Here is a 17,022-nt window from a genome sequence, read left to right on the forward strand (position 1 = left end):
AGTACATATTAGTAAAGGACCAAAAATGCTTTCTTTTGAGTTAAAGTTAAATACTTGGATTTTGCACCATGCTGTTCTATTGTTTAAAGGAGCTTTGTAACTAGCTAGTGACTACTCATCATCTGATAGTGGCTAAACAATTCATTCCTTTAGAAGTATACAAAAAGCAATAATATGTATATGTATAACTGAAACATTATGTTGTACACCAGAAATTAACACAACATTGTAAACTGACTAGACTTCAGTAAAATAAAATAAAGTATTGATTGAGTAAGTATTATGTGCCAAATCCTCTGTCAGGCACAATCCTTCCTCTGTGGAGCTTTCAAAAAGCTGATAACTAGTAGCAGATGCAAGTGTATTACCTTTCCTTCACTTAATATTTCTTTTCTGAATTTATTATTTCTGGCACTGGGAGAGAAAGAGAATGGTCAGGTCACATTTTAGCTTCCCTACCTACCTACCAAGTGATGCCGCACGTTTTTGTGTGTGTATGGATGGGCACGTGGCACTGTGAAATATATCAAGGTGTTCTTCAAACAAGAGGTATCGAGGTTAATAGGAATCATTAAGTACAAATAAGGAGTCCACGATGCTTTCCTGAACACCAGCTATTGCTGTTCTTTTTGGCTGACAATCCCTGCTTTCTGGTGTTGTTACTTATCTTTCTATTTAGGCTCTGCCTTCCCCTTTTGAGTCAAGTTCTTCAGTAACAGTAATTATTTCTTATACCTCATAATTGCTTCATGACTTGGCATACTGTCATCCATTCATTCAAAAGGATTTTTCTGTATACGAGGCATTGTGATCACTCTAGGAAAATAGGAACATGATGCGGTTCCCGGCACCAAGAAGCTTAAAATCTGAAAGGAAAAGAGTAAAATGTGTAAGAAAAAAAAAAGTAAAAAGAGTGAAAGCAAAAGGCTAACACAAAATTAAGGAAATGTAGAGATCAGTATATTAGTAGCAAATGTCTATGAATATCAAGAAGACTTCAGAACATAAATATTTTTAAGCAGGATCTCTAAAGAGAGAAAAAATGATGCCTGTGAAGGTGAAAATAAAATGTCTACCTAGAGGAGTACATTTGCATCTTTGGATATTTTAAAATAAAGCATTATTAAATAAATATTATATTCACTTTTCCTTGGGAGTTTAGGAATCATAATGAATGGGTGAAGGAAGCACGTGGTCAGGGCTGGGGAGAGAACTGTATGAAACCAAAGTTCTCGAAATCTCACATAGGCGTGCAGACAAGGTGTAAGTATGTCAGATGTCTCACTGTCGTTAGGAGACATAACATGTAGAGAATTAACCAGCAAATAGCTTTCCTTTTTGACATCAAAGTTGTTCTTCAGTTCAGTCATTCGTTTATTGATTCATTGGAAGTGTATTTATCAAATAGTTTTTTTGTACCAGGAATTATGGGTACAAGTATGTGTCAAATAAAGTCCCTAAGCTCAAAAAAGATCACAGTACCAGGAAGCTATACAAGTGAACACAGTTAAAATACAGTATGATAGATGCTATAATCGAGAGAAATAGGCGCTATCCCGCTGGGTTTGGCGTTCTTCTACAGTCCTTATATGAAACATCATCGACAATTTTTCCTCAGTAATCAAAAAAGGAGGTACAGTGTGATCTAATGCTTATCAAAGCAAACGTGCCAGTTTTTTTTCTTTTTTTTTTTTTTTTTTTGGCGGGGGAGAAGTTAATCACCATCACTAAAGCTTAGTTTCTTCAGCTGTAAAAGGGAAATGATAATGAAAATGATATCAAAATAAAATCTAGCCTGGCTTGTATAACCACTTACTAGAGATTTCAAATTCTTTTGGGTGAAATCCTGATAATTAAATGAAATAATTCCTGTAAAGCATATAGTCAGTGCCTATCATGCAGAATGTGCTCATATTAGTCATTGATTACTCATAAAAGATACGTCTTTCCCACTAAACTGTAAGCTTCACGAGGGGAGAAGGAATTCCTTCTATAAGATTTGACAAATATTCATTTGTTCTCTGATTTCTTCAAATGCAACCCATTTCACCATAAAGGATATTAATTAAATTGTTAGGCAGACCTAATATTGTTCAAAAAACTCTTCTTATATTTTAGAAGTTTAATTTACCTCATTTATAGTCACATCTGATCTTCAGAACATCTTTATTAGCAGAGGGTACTTAATAATGGTATTAGATGGTCCTATTTTTACAAGTGAGAAGATATATTCAAGCAAATTAAATATGTGATTCTCAAGGGTACACATCTGAGACAGGACCAGATCCTAAGCTTAAGTCCAAGTCTTCTGACCCCAAGCCCAGTGATTCTCCAAATACAAGCAAAGGTCTTAGCAAATTAAGCCCATGCTCAATACAGTGGTTTAGAGTAAGGCAGACACTGGATTATGTCTTAGCTCAGTGACTTGCGGGGATTTACTTCATCTCATTAAATTTCAGTTTTCTAACATGTAAAACGCCAAGGGTGATAACATCAACCATGAAGCACCAGTGATGATTAAATGAGTTATTGTACATAAAGTGCCTCATTTAGAATAAGTGCTCAGTAAGTATTACTCATCTGCCATCCCTGGTTAGATCTGACCGTAGGAACATCAGGAGACATTTAATAAATATAGGACATCGTTAGAAAGAGATTAAGAAATTTCCTCCTCTCCTGTTTGAGGTCATCGAGTAGCTGTCATGGCTCACTGCTGACATTTTAATTTTCCCACGTCTCTTCATTTAGCTCAGAAATTCTTTATCAAAGTACCCAAGACTCTCTACAATCTAGCCCTGTCTCTCCTTAATCTCTCCCTGTCCTCTCCCTTTGCAAAAGGAAACTATTAGTCCTTGACTACCCTTCTGGCTCCCAGACTCAAAGTTTCTTCTCATCTCCCGTGGTTCAGAATCTGCTGGTACTTCATGGTTCTGTTAAACACACTGCTTCCGTAAAGCACTCCTACCTACAGCCCACGCATGCAGTCTCCCTCACGGATTATAAGAACATTGTTGTTTTTATAAAGTATGTGGTCACTGTCCCCCTTTAGATAATCATGTTGTAATTTTTTAAGAATTTATAATAGGGGTAGAATTATGTATGACTGATTCTTCAGGTTAATTCAACAAAGACTGATTTCATACCTACAATGTGAGACAGTCCCAAGTGCAGCTGGAATATGAAAACAGACACATTGATTCTGCTGCCAGCATTAGTCTGGCCCAATATCTAATCAATGCCAGGCTTTCCTCTGAGAAGGGCAGGGGGCGCAGCTAGAACAGTGTAGGTTCACTCATTACCCCTTTTTGCTGTTTTCCCATGATCTAACTGTGTAATTAATTTCTGGTCAGTGATTCCAGGTTTTAAATAATTTTTAAGTGTTCAGTTTCTACACAACTTTGTTATCTGCTAAGAATTGAAAAATCACATTCTCTGTTCAGCTGTTAATGTTGGGACCCATATTTAGTTTTATAAGCTTTTCCCTGTTTTTAGTTTTGTTTTGGATTTTTGGCTCATAGATTTTATTTCTGTTTGTTGATAAAAAATGTAAGAGTGGAATGTTAAATTTCAGTTTAGTTCTGTAATGTCAACCATTTAAAAATCTAAAAATGGATTGGTTAAAAAATGTTTCATATTTGAAAAAGCTGGGAACCACTATCTTAAAAAAAAAAAAAGTTCTGCCTTCAGCAAGTGCCCATATTATTTCTTTAAAAGTGGATATGTTATGTAAAGAAGGGGATAATTCCTTAATAGTTTTTCTTTTTTTTTGGTGGGGTGTGGGGTTGGTCTATTGCTGAAACTTTTTACAAACTTTTTATTGCTGAAACTTAACAAATTAAAGTGTAATTTACAATGTTGTGCTAGTTTCTGGTGTATAGCATAGTGATTCAGTTGTACATATATATATTCTTTTTTGTTATAGGTTATTACAAAAGATTGACTATAGTTCCCTGGGCTAAATAGTAGGACCTTGTTTACCTATTTTATATATAGTAGCTTGTACCTAATAGTTTATTAATATCAATGGTCTTCACTGGAAGAAAGCACAGTGGAAAGCCACACTAAGCCCCATCTCCTCTCTGACTAGCCCAAACAGCGCCGGAACCGGACACTCCCGTTTTTCACTTGACTTTACTCATTACATGGCTATAAAATATCTACTAGGATTTCAGATCTGAAAAAAGTTATTGAGAAATAATTTAGTCTAGTCTACCAACTGGCTTAGGGTATGTGCTTTCCTAGACAGATAAGAGCAGCATTCTGTTGGGTTAAGAGGGAAACTTTTCTTTTTGTGAATCAGATTGTGGTCCGCTAAGGGAAAAAGAACTTCTTGCTCCGCTCCCCCTGCCCCTTTCCTTTCTTCCTCCTTTTCCGTTCATTCTTGAGTAAGGGCTGGAGAGCTGCAGGCTGCGGAGTTTCTAAGCGCCTCTCCAAGGGGGCGGGGCTTTCTTCCGGCTGCGGACGCCGCCTCCCGGCGCCGGGACTGGTCCGGAGTGAAGGAGAGAAACTTTCTGGGCGGAGAAAGCAGAGCCCGGGGCCGGGAGTGGACTGGGTCCTGCTCAACTGATAAGCGCGGGCCCCAGCAGGAGGGAGCCTTTGCCCCGCGCCCGCGAGGCCGCAGTGGGGCCGCCGCCGACGCACGGGTCCCTGCGGGCTCCGCCGACCGCGCGCCGGGATGTGGAATCCCCTGCACGAAACCAGCGCGACCTCGGTCGCCTGGCGCCGGCCGCGCTGGCTGTGCGCCGGGGCGCTGCTGCTGGCCGCCGGCCTCTTCGTCCTCGGCTTCGTCTTCGGTAGGGGGACCCTCGCCACGCACGGCCCGGAGCCGACCCCGCGGCCCCGCGGTTCGCGGGACTCCCGGGCGGGCTGCCGGCGGGAGGCGGGGTCGCGCCGCTGGGCTCCCGGGGTCAGTGATGACTGGGTCGGGGGAACAGGTGGGGACGAGCGCCCCCGAGGTAGGTGGGAGTTGCTGGGGGCTGTGCACGGCTGGGTTCTGGACACGCTCCTGGAGGGCAGTCACCCAGGGTAAGGAGTAGGACGGAGAGACCCTGAAACTGAACTCCAGAAAGTTCCACCTGCTGGAGCCCTGCGGAAATTGGTTACGCTTCAGGAGGAGCGGCCGATCTCTGGGGCGTTTGCCAGGTGGTCCAGAGAGTTTTGCAAGAAACGACCCTTACCTGTTTGGGGTCTGTGCTCTTGCGCTTCTGCCTGGAGCTGCTTCGTATGTACAGCAGGTAGGACTCAGGGCACTGCTGCATGAGAGACCTTTTCGCTCGCTTTTTCTTCTTGGGAGTACATACATAATGGAGGGACATTGTAACTGGCTGACACTGTTGTCAGTGCTCGGAACAGCTCTTTACCAGCAGTTCTTTCGCGTTTTCCCCGTGTACTGATTTGCAGACTCAGCCCAACTCTGCAAGGTAACCAGAGGGGCACCACGGACAAGCTGAGACTTTTAAATTCGAGTTTTGACTCTGCAACTTCTTCGTGGCCTTGAACAAGTTACTGAGTCTCTTAGCCTCAGTTTGTCTATCTTTATGATAAGAAGAGTATTTGTAACTTTTTGTACATGAATAGCTAAAGCTCCCGGCACAGTCTTGAGGTATTGGCCCTTTTCTTTATTCTTTTCTGATGAGGAGATGCTTCTAGTTGAACATTAATGTGCCGGACTAGCCTAAGGTATTGCCAGGTAGTTTGCCCCTACTCCCAATTCTGGGTCCGCTTTCTGGGATTTAGAAGACCAGGGCATAGACCAGTTAGGTTGGCACAGATTCAGTCTCTTTTTGCTTGCTGTGTGACCTTCGGGTCATTTAAAGACTTTTGAGCCACACTCTTCTCATAACTAACATGTGGATATTAGGGTTGTTGTGGGACTTAAATGAGGAAAGTGCTCTCAGTAAGGACACACTTCAACCTCAGTTAATTTTCTCAACTGTAAACACAGAAACAGACTTGGCAAGACTGGTATGGGGATTAACATCTTCTGCGTCTCTTACAGGCATTCTGTTCTCCCCAGTATTGCCCTCAGTACCATCCTTGCATCAGTGTTCAATGGTTTACACAGAATCAGTTCTTTATTAATGTTTGTTAATTTTTTCCTAGGATTCTGTGCTCTCCCCCCGCCCCAGGCCTCCCTCCCTCTTTATCCTGTTCATTTTTCAGATCTCAATTCAAGCATTTCATACTCACTGTGTCCTTCCCTGATCCTGAAGGGAAATCCAGTTCCCTTTGTTTTGCATACTGGTGGACCTGTATTTCTGCCAACCATTTATTTCAATAGGCATGTATATATGCATGTGTGTATGTCTATATGTGATGAATAACTGGGAAACTCCTTGAAAGCTGGCTGGGTGATTTTGGTAACCATTTTATGCCCAAATCATTTCTCTAAATAAACCCTGCAATGAAGCCAACTGTAAGGGCTAATGGCTTTATGTGACCTGGCCACCCAGTGCCTCCAGCCTTCTGTGGGCACTGCCGTCTTGCAGAGATGCTGGGTGAACTGTAGTTTGCATTGTAGCTTTCTGAAGTTGAACTTCTCAAACCTACTTCAGCTGAAACACAAAATCTCAGAACATTTTGTTTTAGTTTCAGAACCAGAACAAATTACAAGTCTGTATTGCTTTCAACTCTTCGAAATAATGTATGTACTTGAAATATACTCATAATTAATTCATCACATTTACTAAATGCTTATTCTGGATCAGCAGAGGATTAGTCACTAGGGATAGAAGCTTTAAGGAGAAAGAAGGTGGGTCTCTTTGCCTTCATTTTCCCCATTAGTTGAACCCTATTTAATGTTAGTGCTAATTTCATAAAATATTTCTTATCTAAGAACAATACTTACTGAAATAGGATTAAAAATATGTTACTATTGATTTGTAATTAAAAGTCTGTCTGCATGACCTTTTTTTTCCAGTGGAAGAAGGCAAGAGAAATTAAACTTCAGAACATCTCAGTTCATGCCAGAGGTCACTGATAATTCGTGTTTTACATGTGATAAATACAGTAATAAGGAAAAATACAACCTGTGTATAAGCTCATACCTCATTCCTATGTTTGTATTTTACAGGATGGTTTATAAAACCCTCCAGTGAAGCTACTAACGTTACTCCACAGCGTAATGCGAAGAAAGCATTCTTGGATGAGTTGAAAGCAGAGAACATCAAGAAGTTCTTATAGTAAGCATCTACTTGAAAGTTTATACGGACAATTTGTTGGAAATTTTTGTTATTCTGTTTGGAAGTTTTGATCTAATATTTCATAAACTGGAACTTTAGAAGTTTTATTTGTTGACGATCTTGTATCATATTTCATCTGGAGAGGATTATACCTTCTTCAGCTGAACTTCATCATGATAGATGTTTTAAAGCAAAAGTCAGGAAACTTTATGTAAAGGTCCACCTTTTATAGGCCAGCCAGGTTTTGGCACAACTACTCAGATCAGCTATTATGGCACCAAAGAAGCCATAGAAAATACATAAATGAGTTAAATGTGGCAGTTTTGACAAAACTTTATTTATTGGCACTGAAATTTAAATTTCATATAAATGGTATGTCATAAAAGATTAATCTTCTTGATTTTTTTCACCTATTTGAAATGTGATAACCATTCCTAGCTTGTGGGCTGTAGCAAAACAGGAAGTGAGCTGGATTTGGTCAGTGAAACATAATTTGCTGACTCCTGTTTTAGAGGAAGATGGTATATTTTAGTCAAAAGAATAAATTAGGACTTTGAAGTCAGACATACATAACGTTAAACTCCATCTTTGCCCATTGATATTGAAGTAACTTTCGGTGAATACTTAACCTTCCTGAGCTCCCATTTGCACATCTGTGAAATGGGGATGATGATATTCATGTGATGAGCATGAAATTATAGAACATATATGTGACCTTGTGTAAAAACGAGCTCCCTATTTCCTGAAATAGCTGTCTCTGGTGTAGAGCAAAAGAGGTAAATGAATAAATTTGAAAAGTATTTGCAAAGCAACAAAAAATAAAACACTTTTACTGAATGCTTGATTAGAATACAAACTTTTTCAAAGCAAAATGCTTGAAGTCCCTGATAATGATGAAAAGATTTCTTAGTAAATATAAGTTATAATTTTATATAAAAGACAGTCAAGTAAATATATATATGCATAGATGTACAAACATATATGTCTACTTAATTATGATAGAATTAAAACTATGAATAAAATTTCCTAGGGCACCTAGCGAGTCTATGGGAGGGCCATTTCAAATGAGAGACCTGGGAGCTTCAATTCTGTGGGAAGCCCTCTGCCTCTTGCACATGCCTTACTGTAATTGTGTGTAATAGCTATACTGAAGGTCGTCTGTTGAGATACATTCTTCACTCCTAGACAGAGCTGCTATCTCTGTTTCCTTCCTCCTTTCCTAACCTGGAGTGACCAGCAAAGAAGAAAAAATGAATGCCTTCTTTTATTTCATTCTCTGGAGCCTTGAGCAGGACCAGAGCAGTCAGCTTCTTGCTTGTTTCCGTGGCCTTGACTAAGCTCCTCTGTTTAGAACTCTAGGGTTTTCACCATTAACACACAAAAGAGAGAGATGAACAGAACCTCCAGTCACCCCTCCAAGGACTACAGAATCTCCAGAAGGCTCCCAGACGCTCCAGATTCTCAATTCGCTATTTATCAGAGTGCTTTCAATCTAATTACACCCTTAGGTCAGGGGTTATTAAAGTCTCAGATCCTCGATCTTGTTCCCCTTTGCAACCTTTGCTTTACAACTAAAGATTTTTCCACTGCTTCTGCCTCTCAGTAGCGGCTGGGAGGACTAAGTAGGGGCTACCTTTACAGTCTCCCTTGGGGTGCAGGGGTGCCCTGTTTTCCCTTTTATTTTGTTAACACCTGGTTAAATTCTCAGATCCTTTCACTGTTTTCTCTGTCTTTAAAAGCTTTGTGGGGGATGGGGGAAGGGTATAGCTCAAGTGGCAGAGCACATGCTTAGCATGCATGAGATCCTGGGTTCAATCCCCAGTACCTCCTCTAAAAATAAATAAATAAGCAAACTTAATTACCTCCCCCCCAAAAAAGATCAGAAAATTAATAAATAAATAAAGGAGCTTTCCTCCCCCACCCCGTTCTGAAAAACAAAGTTATTTTAGAATTTTACTAATCTGCATTTGAATACCAGTTCCACCTTTCACCAGCTGTCTTTAAGTCATCTAACTCCTCTGAGCACTGTTCATCATTTGTAAACTAGATGCAATGTATCAGAACAGGAATATCAATAGCGCCCTTTATTAACTGAGATAATGTGATGGATAATACTTGGAACATATTTAAACTTTTCTAACCAGACAGAGTTGTATGAAACTATTTTTTAATACATGTCATTGGCTATTTTGGATTATTCTTTGTATTAAAAAAAAACCTTGATATTCTAATAGAATCAACAGATTGCTTGTGACACACTTCTCAATCGACTTAAAAAAAATATGAACTGCTTTTTATTAGTTATCTAATGGAGCCTCAAATCTTTGTGAGTTAGTGAGGTAGTAATATTCTTTCCATGTACCAATGAAAGTTAAGACATAGCCAGGATTATACAACAAGTTAGTGGCAAAACCTGTAGTACACTACTTACAGGATTTTGTGCCAATTGATTTATTTATCCTTGGAAATGGATCTTTTTTCTTGCTTGTCATTTTCAGGATCAACTTTGCTCCAAACGGGTAGGTTCTAATCCTAATCATAGCACACTTATATCCTAGCTGGTAATGACAAAACTTTAACCAGGAATTTCATTCGTAACCTTACCTAACCAAACTTGGGTCTGCTAGCCTGCTATGCAGCAAATCTGTAGACACTGGGTTGAGATGAAGGAGTAGAGACAGCATTTATTGCAGGGCGCCAGACAAGGAGAACAGACAGCTCATGCTGGAAGACCAGAAATCCCCAATGGCTTTCAGAGTGGGGTTTTTAAAGGCAACATTTAGGGGGAGGGTAGCAGGACTTTCTTCTGATTGATTGGTGATGAGGTAGCAGAGTGATGTTTCCAAAATCTAAATCATCAGCCTTCTGGTTCCAACTAGTCTGGGGTCTGTGTGCTTGTAGTCAACATGTAGTCACCAACCTCCACCTTGGGGGGGGGGTGTCTTAGTTTCTGCAGAACAGCTCAAAATATGCATCAGGTTGTGATACTGCTTAAGCTATCATTACTTTTCTTGCTTGACTGCGTTTCCTTTGTTTCCGCATTCTCTCAATTCCCTAATTAGTAACTTCGAGTCTGCTCTTCAGCACTCGGGGAAAGCCTAGGAGACTAAAACCTTTTTCTACAAACAAGAAACGGGGGACACTGAGAGGCTTTTGTACCCAGGAGGGCCCCACAGGGTCCTGCTTAGTTGCAATCCCCCTTGTTCTTCAGTGCTCATTAATCCTGAGGGGAACAGAGATGGGACAAGAAAGGGAATAAAGCTTTGGATAGAGAGGATAATCATAAACTTGGCAGAGGAACTCGGTTTTAGGGAGATTCAGTTTCAATAATAATGAAGTCTGATAATGATCTGTGTGTGTGTGTGTGTGCGCGCGCGTGTGTGTGCGTGTGTAGGTTTAAGTCTCCCATAACGAGTCTACTTTCATCCAAGAGCAGAGGTATAGCTATCACTTCAGGAAACATGCATAATCTACATCTGCTTTAGTTATGTCACAGTTTGGATTTGTGTAATATGGAAGAAAAGAGCAACCTGTTGGCTGTTTTCTGTTGCCTTTGTGGGTATCCATTGATGAAGGGGCACATAGACTCCTGAGCTGCCTCTTAACGTTGTGTTCTCTCCATTACTTTCTTTTGCAAATATACATTAGAAATCCTATGTGAGGTGTTAAGCCCCTAAAATTTTACTGAATGAGGATTTTTAAATACTACTTTCGTAAATACAGTTTAAATGATTTTGACATAATTATAAAATCAATCATAGGAATCTCGCCCCCCATCCCCACCTTTTAAAAGATACACAGTAGAATCAAACATTAGAAATAGGGATCATCATCATGTTGTCTATTAGTTTGTTTTGTTTTTTTTTAATCATCACAAGGATGGAAGTGTGTTGACTTCAGAAAAACCTACATATTTAGAACCAGAAATTCATGAAGTTCAAGAAGTCCCTGAGCTAGAAAGAAAGAAATGTCTTTTCGTGATACATGATGCTTTTTCAAATGAGGTTTTTTTCCTTGAAGGGATTTAAGTTGAAAATATCAATGAACTGAATCTTCAGGGAAACAGCAAATTTCCAAGACAGAGAAATATAAGACAAATAAACAATAGCACCACTGTGTACGCATATTAAATGAGAAATTAGTCTATTCGTGAAAATATCTGTGGTAGCTAAAACTTTGGCCACAGTCTATTTGTTAAAGACATTGCTGGTTGGACTGTTTCTCATCACTGACTTTAAGCGTATTATTTTGCATGGTGAATAGAGTAAAAGAGATTCAGTTTGAGCTTGTGTAAATATGATCAGATTACTCCTTAATGAAGACACTTGATAAATGGTTGCTAATCAAAAGTTTTCTCACTTGGCTGTAACTTTCAGTATTTAAAAATAAATGTAATTATCAGTAGTTCTTGGCATGTAAGAGCTTGATCTTTGGATGAAAATATTGTTTATCTTCCAATTATATTTCACAAGGTGAAGTAAACAGATAATTCCATGAAAGTTCCAAGATGCCTGGGTCTTAAGGAAAGAATGTGACACTGTCCTCATCTATTATACAAGGATACATCTACAGTATTGCACATAACAATTCTCTACAAAGATCAGTGTATCTTGAATGAGTACAAATTAGAGCACGAAAATTTCAAAACACACGTGAAAGTCTATTTGATGCAATAATAGTACCACTTTGCTTTTTTGATGTGTCACATTTCAAGGTATTTTTTCATATAAATCTGCTTTATTTGGTGGTTGATTTGGGATAAAGGCTGACTAAACAATTTTTAACCACTTTGAATTTTTGTTTGACAGTAATTTTACACGGATACCACATTTAGCTGGAACAGAACAAAACTTTCAGCTTGCCAAGCAAATTCAATCTCAGTGGAAAGAATTTGGCCTGGATTCTGTTGAGCTAGCCCATTATGATGTCCTGTTGTCCTATCCAAATAAGACTTACCCCAACTACATCTCAATAATTGATGAAGATGGAAATGAGGTAAAAAGAAAGAAGAAAGAACCCCCACCCCAAATCTGCTCTTTTCGAATACCTTCTGTGAAGGAACGCCCTATACTATCTCCACATATTGACAGAAATCAGTATTGAAACTTGTGAATGGTGTCTTTAATAATCTTACTTCCAGCTTCAGCTCTTATGATGCTTGAATTTAATGTGATGATTGAAAGATTCTGAGAAGTTAACGCTTGATGACAGTTACTATTTTCTATTTAGTGTTGCACATTAATATATATTAGTAAACTTCCAAGCAACTAAATTAGATACTTTTTTGATAGGTTCAGATTATAAAGACCATGCATAGATTTGAGGGTGCTAGGAAGTCCAGAGATGGGCTGTTTGAGCCAGCAGGTTTGTATTGGTACTTAATGATTATATCTCATGTGATCATACATCCGGCTGTGTGCCCAGATGTGGGCATTTGTAGGGGAGAGAGTTTTGAGAGAAATTCTATGGAATGATATCTACTCCAAAGAATTTACAATCTTCTTTGCAAGTGAAGGCACATATTTGGGAAAGAAGGTAATACAAGTAATTGAGCTATTTCTTATCACGATATAGATTCAATATGCAAGCTTATGAAATATAATTCACATATTCATCCCTTTTTAGCATACTTTAGAGCTCCCATATCTAAAATAGCCCCTTTTACTCTAGATTGCTTCCTTCAGTCCTTTTGTTATTTGGGCCTTCTAAATTGGGTGTAGCTTCAGATATGTCTGGCTTGATTAGTCAACTGAAAATGTCATGTGGTTTAAGTATACATAAAATTTTAATCACCTTCTCTTATTGACTAATGAATCAGTCTCTTCTTAATGATTAATATGCTGTTTTGCGGTCCGTGATATGATCTCATGCTAAATTTCATAATATGAGTTGAAACTTCCCATATTAACTATTTTATTTATTTTTTATTTGGGGGGGGTAATTAGGTTTATTTATTTACTTATTTTTTTAATGAAGGTACTAGGGATTAAACCCAGGACCTTGGGCGTGCTAAACACACACTCTACCTCTGAACTATACCCTCCCCCATATTAACTATTTTAAATTATAGTTGTTAACACTGTTTAACTTACAAAAGTCTTTTTCAAAATTTTAAAAATATTTTATGGTTAGGTGTGGGTAATACCAATATATGTTCTGTGATCCCATAATCTTTTAAATAAGTGGTGACATATCTATATAATTATCTACTAAAGGGTCTTTAAAAGTATATTTAGGGAAATTATTTAATGGCATAATAAAATATTGGGTAGTATAAAAAAAAAGTACTTAAACCAAATTCGATCTATCAAATTTGACGATTGTGTACATTGAGGAAAAGAGTAAGCTTTCATTTCTCTTCTTGTTTTCTTCCTCTTCACCTCCTAGTTTTGACTGTACCGTTGCTTTTATTCCATTTCATTATCTGTTTTTTACTATTACAAGCATTTATGAAATTTCTAAAGCCTGTCACTTAATATAAACATATCATGTAGCAGTTTCATTTTAGAGATTTTCCTGAATTGTGTTAGCTGCCAAAAGCTTAGTCATTGTTTTGACCGTTATATCATTAATTCATTTTAATTTTTATCTAAGTTCTACCTGCACACAAAGAATCACCTAGTTCTCCAAAGGGCCTTGCTGCCTCCCTATTTCCTGCTTCCCTGAGGCAATCACTATCCAACCCTGAGTTGATTCTTTTGATACTCACCTCTATTTTTTTTTTAAATAATGTGCTCGTATTGCTTATGTTTCAGATCTAGGCATTATTTTCTGACATTGTGACGGTTCAGCTCTGTTCTCTTTCCTGTGCCCCAGCTACAAACACTCTCTTACCCTCACCCGCCTCCCAGTGTAGCGTAATTACTGTGACTAACCATTCACAGCCGAGCTGTGTTGTAAATTGCAAACTCCCTTATCTGGGCCGGCTCTAGACTTTGTCTTTTAATCCTTATGCTTCTCTCATGGGACCCCAGGCTTTGATAGTTACAACTAAGGCAAAAGCAGACTTCAGTGCTACCTTTCAGGATTCTTGCTTCCATGTCATTTTTTTTTTTCTGAGTATTCCTTACATTCTTTTTCCAATTCAGTGACACACTTAAAAAGATTATGTTATATTTGATTCAATGTTTTTAGTTCTTTTCAGTGTGAATATTTAGATACTGTCCAGTATAGTTTCCCCAAAATGAAATATTTTGTCGAAGTGAATTTAATACTTAATTTGCTCGTAAGTAATTGTCTCAGCATGGCTGTAGGTGACTAAGAACACTGCATCATGTTGCTTTCTATTTAAGGATTCAAGTTTTCCTTCTAAATCAAAAACTGGTGCTTATAGATCCTCTAAGGGTCTGTAGTTTATTCATCTCATGAAATCCTCACAGCTTCTAGCACAGTGCTGGCTCTTTGATATGTATTCTCAAGACACCAAAGGACGGATTAACCCTCTGCTGACAAAAGAGATAATACACTTGTTTCCTTGTTTGATGGGAGTAATCAAACTTGACCTGCTTTGCTTCTATTGATTTTATCTTGTTTCTCTAGATTTTCAAGACATCATTGTTTGAGCCACCTCCTCCGGGATATGAAAATGTTTCAGATGTTGTGCCACCTTTTAATGCCTTCTCCCCACAAGGAATGACAGAGGTAAACATGCAATACAATACAATAAAATAACAGACAGATCCCCCTCCTATGGGCAGGTCGTAAGGAAGGGGGTATGAAGGAGGTTTTAGATATAATTCAAATTAATCTTTTTCACGTTTAAGAAATAGAATTTCTTAGTAATAGAAAAGAATATATATTATTTTGTGTTCATAGTGTTTTTTCAAGATAAAATGTATTATGCTGAGATGCAGCAATCCAAAATGTGCATTTATTGACTTTGACAAATGCACATACCTGTGTAATCCAAACCCCATCAACATAGAGAATATTACCATCACTTCAGAAACTCCACGCACCCCCAAGGCGATCATTCTCCTGATCTTTTTGCCACCATCGATTGGTTTTGCCTATACTAGAAATTCATATAAATGGGATTGTATAGCATATAATCACGTGTCTAGTATCCTTCAGTAAGAAGGGTCTTCTTTCCTTCTTATTTACAGTGGTATTTCTGTGTAGCCAGAATATACAAAAAATACTAATACCTCTTTATTTTAAAAATAGCGTTAGAATTACCAGATTAAATATATACAGACAAGTGATATATAGCAGCAGAAAATGCAACAGAGATATAATTTAAAATAGCCATAAAATATAAAATACATTGTAAAAATTATTAAATTAAATGGGTATGAACTAGTTGAAGAACACTGAAATTTACAGAGCAGAGAAAATATTATGTATAAAGAAAAAGATCATGTTTCTGGATGGGAACACAGAATGTTATAAGGAGAAAATTACACCCACATTAGTTGGTGGGTTTACCGTATCATCAGTTAAAATCCCCTAATTAATTTTTGTACTTTGTTTTTCTTTTTAATTTTTATTTTATTTTTCTTTCCAGTTTTTTTGAAATATAATTGACATACAGCACTGTATAAATTTAAGGGATAAAACAAAATGATTTGACTCATAGACATCATGACATGATTACCACAATAAGTGTAGTGAACATCCATCATCTTGTATAGATACAGAAAGAAGCAGAAAAAATTTTTTTTCCTTGTGATGAAAATTTTTAGGATTTACTCTCTCAACAACTTTCCTATATAATATACAGCAGAGTTCATTATATTTATGTTGTGCATAAATTATGTGTTAAATCTCTAGTACTTATTTATCTGATAATTAAGTTTATGCCTTTGACTACCTTCGCCTAATTAATTACCCCTCCCCTCTACCCCTGCCTCTGGTAACACAAACCTGATCTCTTTCTATGAGTCTGTTTTTGAGGTATAATTGACCTGCAACACTGTATTAGTTCCTGTTACACAACACAGTGATTCAGTATTTCTGTATGTTTCAAACTGATCACCATGGTAAATGTAGTTATGATTTGCCACCATACAAAGATACTGCATAGTTATTGACTGTATTCCCCACACTGTACATTTTATACCTGTGACTCATTTATTTTGTTACTGGAAGTCTGTGCCCCTTAGTCTCCCTCACCTATCTCTCTCTTCCACCCACGTCCCTCCCCTCTGGCAACAGTTTATTTGTTCTATGTATCTATGACTTTGTTTCTATTTTGGTGTGTTTACACATTTGTTTTGTTTTTTAGATTCCACATATAAGTCAAATCATCAGGTATTTGTCTTTCTCTGTCTGGCTTATTTCACTTAGCCTAATGCCCACTAGGTCCGTCCATGTTGCTGCAGGTGGCAAGATTTCATTCTTTTTCATGGCTGAGTAATATTCCAATATTCCACATCTTCTTTATCCATTCATCTGTTGATGGGAATTTAGGTTGCTTCCATATCTTAGCTGTTATAAATAATTCTTCAATGAACGTAGGGTGCATATATCTTTTTGAATTGGTGCTTTGTTTACTTTGGATAAATATACCAGGAGTGGAATTGCTGGATCGCATGGTGGTTCTATTTTTAATATTCTGAGGAACCTCCATACTGTTTTCCATAGAGGCTGCACCAAGTTACCCACCAACAGTGCACCAGGGTTCCCTTTTCTCCACATCCTCACCAACCCTTGTTATTTGTTGTCTTTTTGATGATAGCCATTCTGACAAATGTGAGATGATATCTCATTGTGGTTTTGATTTGCATTTCCCTGAGAATTAGTGATGCTGATCATCTCTTCATGTGCCTGTTGGCCTTCTGTATGTCTTCTTTGGAAGAATGTCTATTCAGGTCCTCTACTCAGTTTCTAATAGGTTGTT

General features: G+C 38.0%; 1 protein-coding gene across 1 annotated transcript in view; it reads left to right on the forward strand.

Annotated features, from left to right (window-relative positions):
* The first annotated feature begins 4,510 nt into the window (after positions 1 to 4,510).
* FOLH1 (folate hydrolase 1) overlaps positions 4,511 to 17,022 on the forward strand; it is a 49,808-nt gene continuing 37,296 nt past the window's right edge. Inside the window, exons 1-4 of the mRNA XM_074372830.1 lie at positions 4,511 to 4,793; positions 7,073 to 7,181; positions 11,990 to 12,176; positions 14,721 to 14,822. Of these exons, the coding sequence (XP_074228931.1) occupies positions 4,676 to 4,793; positions 7,073 to 7,181; positions 11,990 to 12,176; positions 14,721 to 14,822 (516 nt within the window). The 5' untranslated portion in view covers positions 4,511 to 4,675. The remainder of the gene's footprint in view (positions 4,794 to 7,072; positions 7,182 to 11,989; positions 12,177 to 14,720; positions 14,823 to 17,022) is intronic.

The sequence above is a fragment of the Camelus bactrianus genome, chromosome 10 (genome assembly GCF_048773025.1).
Source record: "Camelus bactrianus isolate YW-2024 breed Bactrian camel chromosome 10, ASM4877302v1, whole genome shotgun sequence".
NCBI classification, from domain to species: Eukaryota; Metazoa; Chordata; class Mammalia; order Artiodactyla; family Camelidae; genus Camelus; species Camelus bactrianus.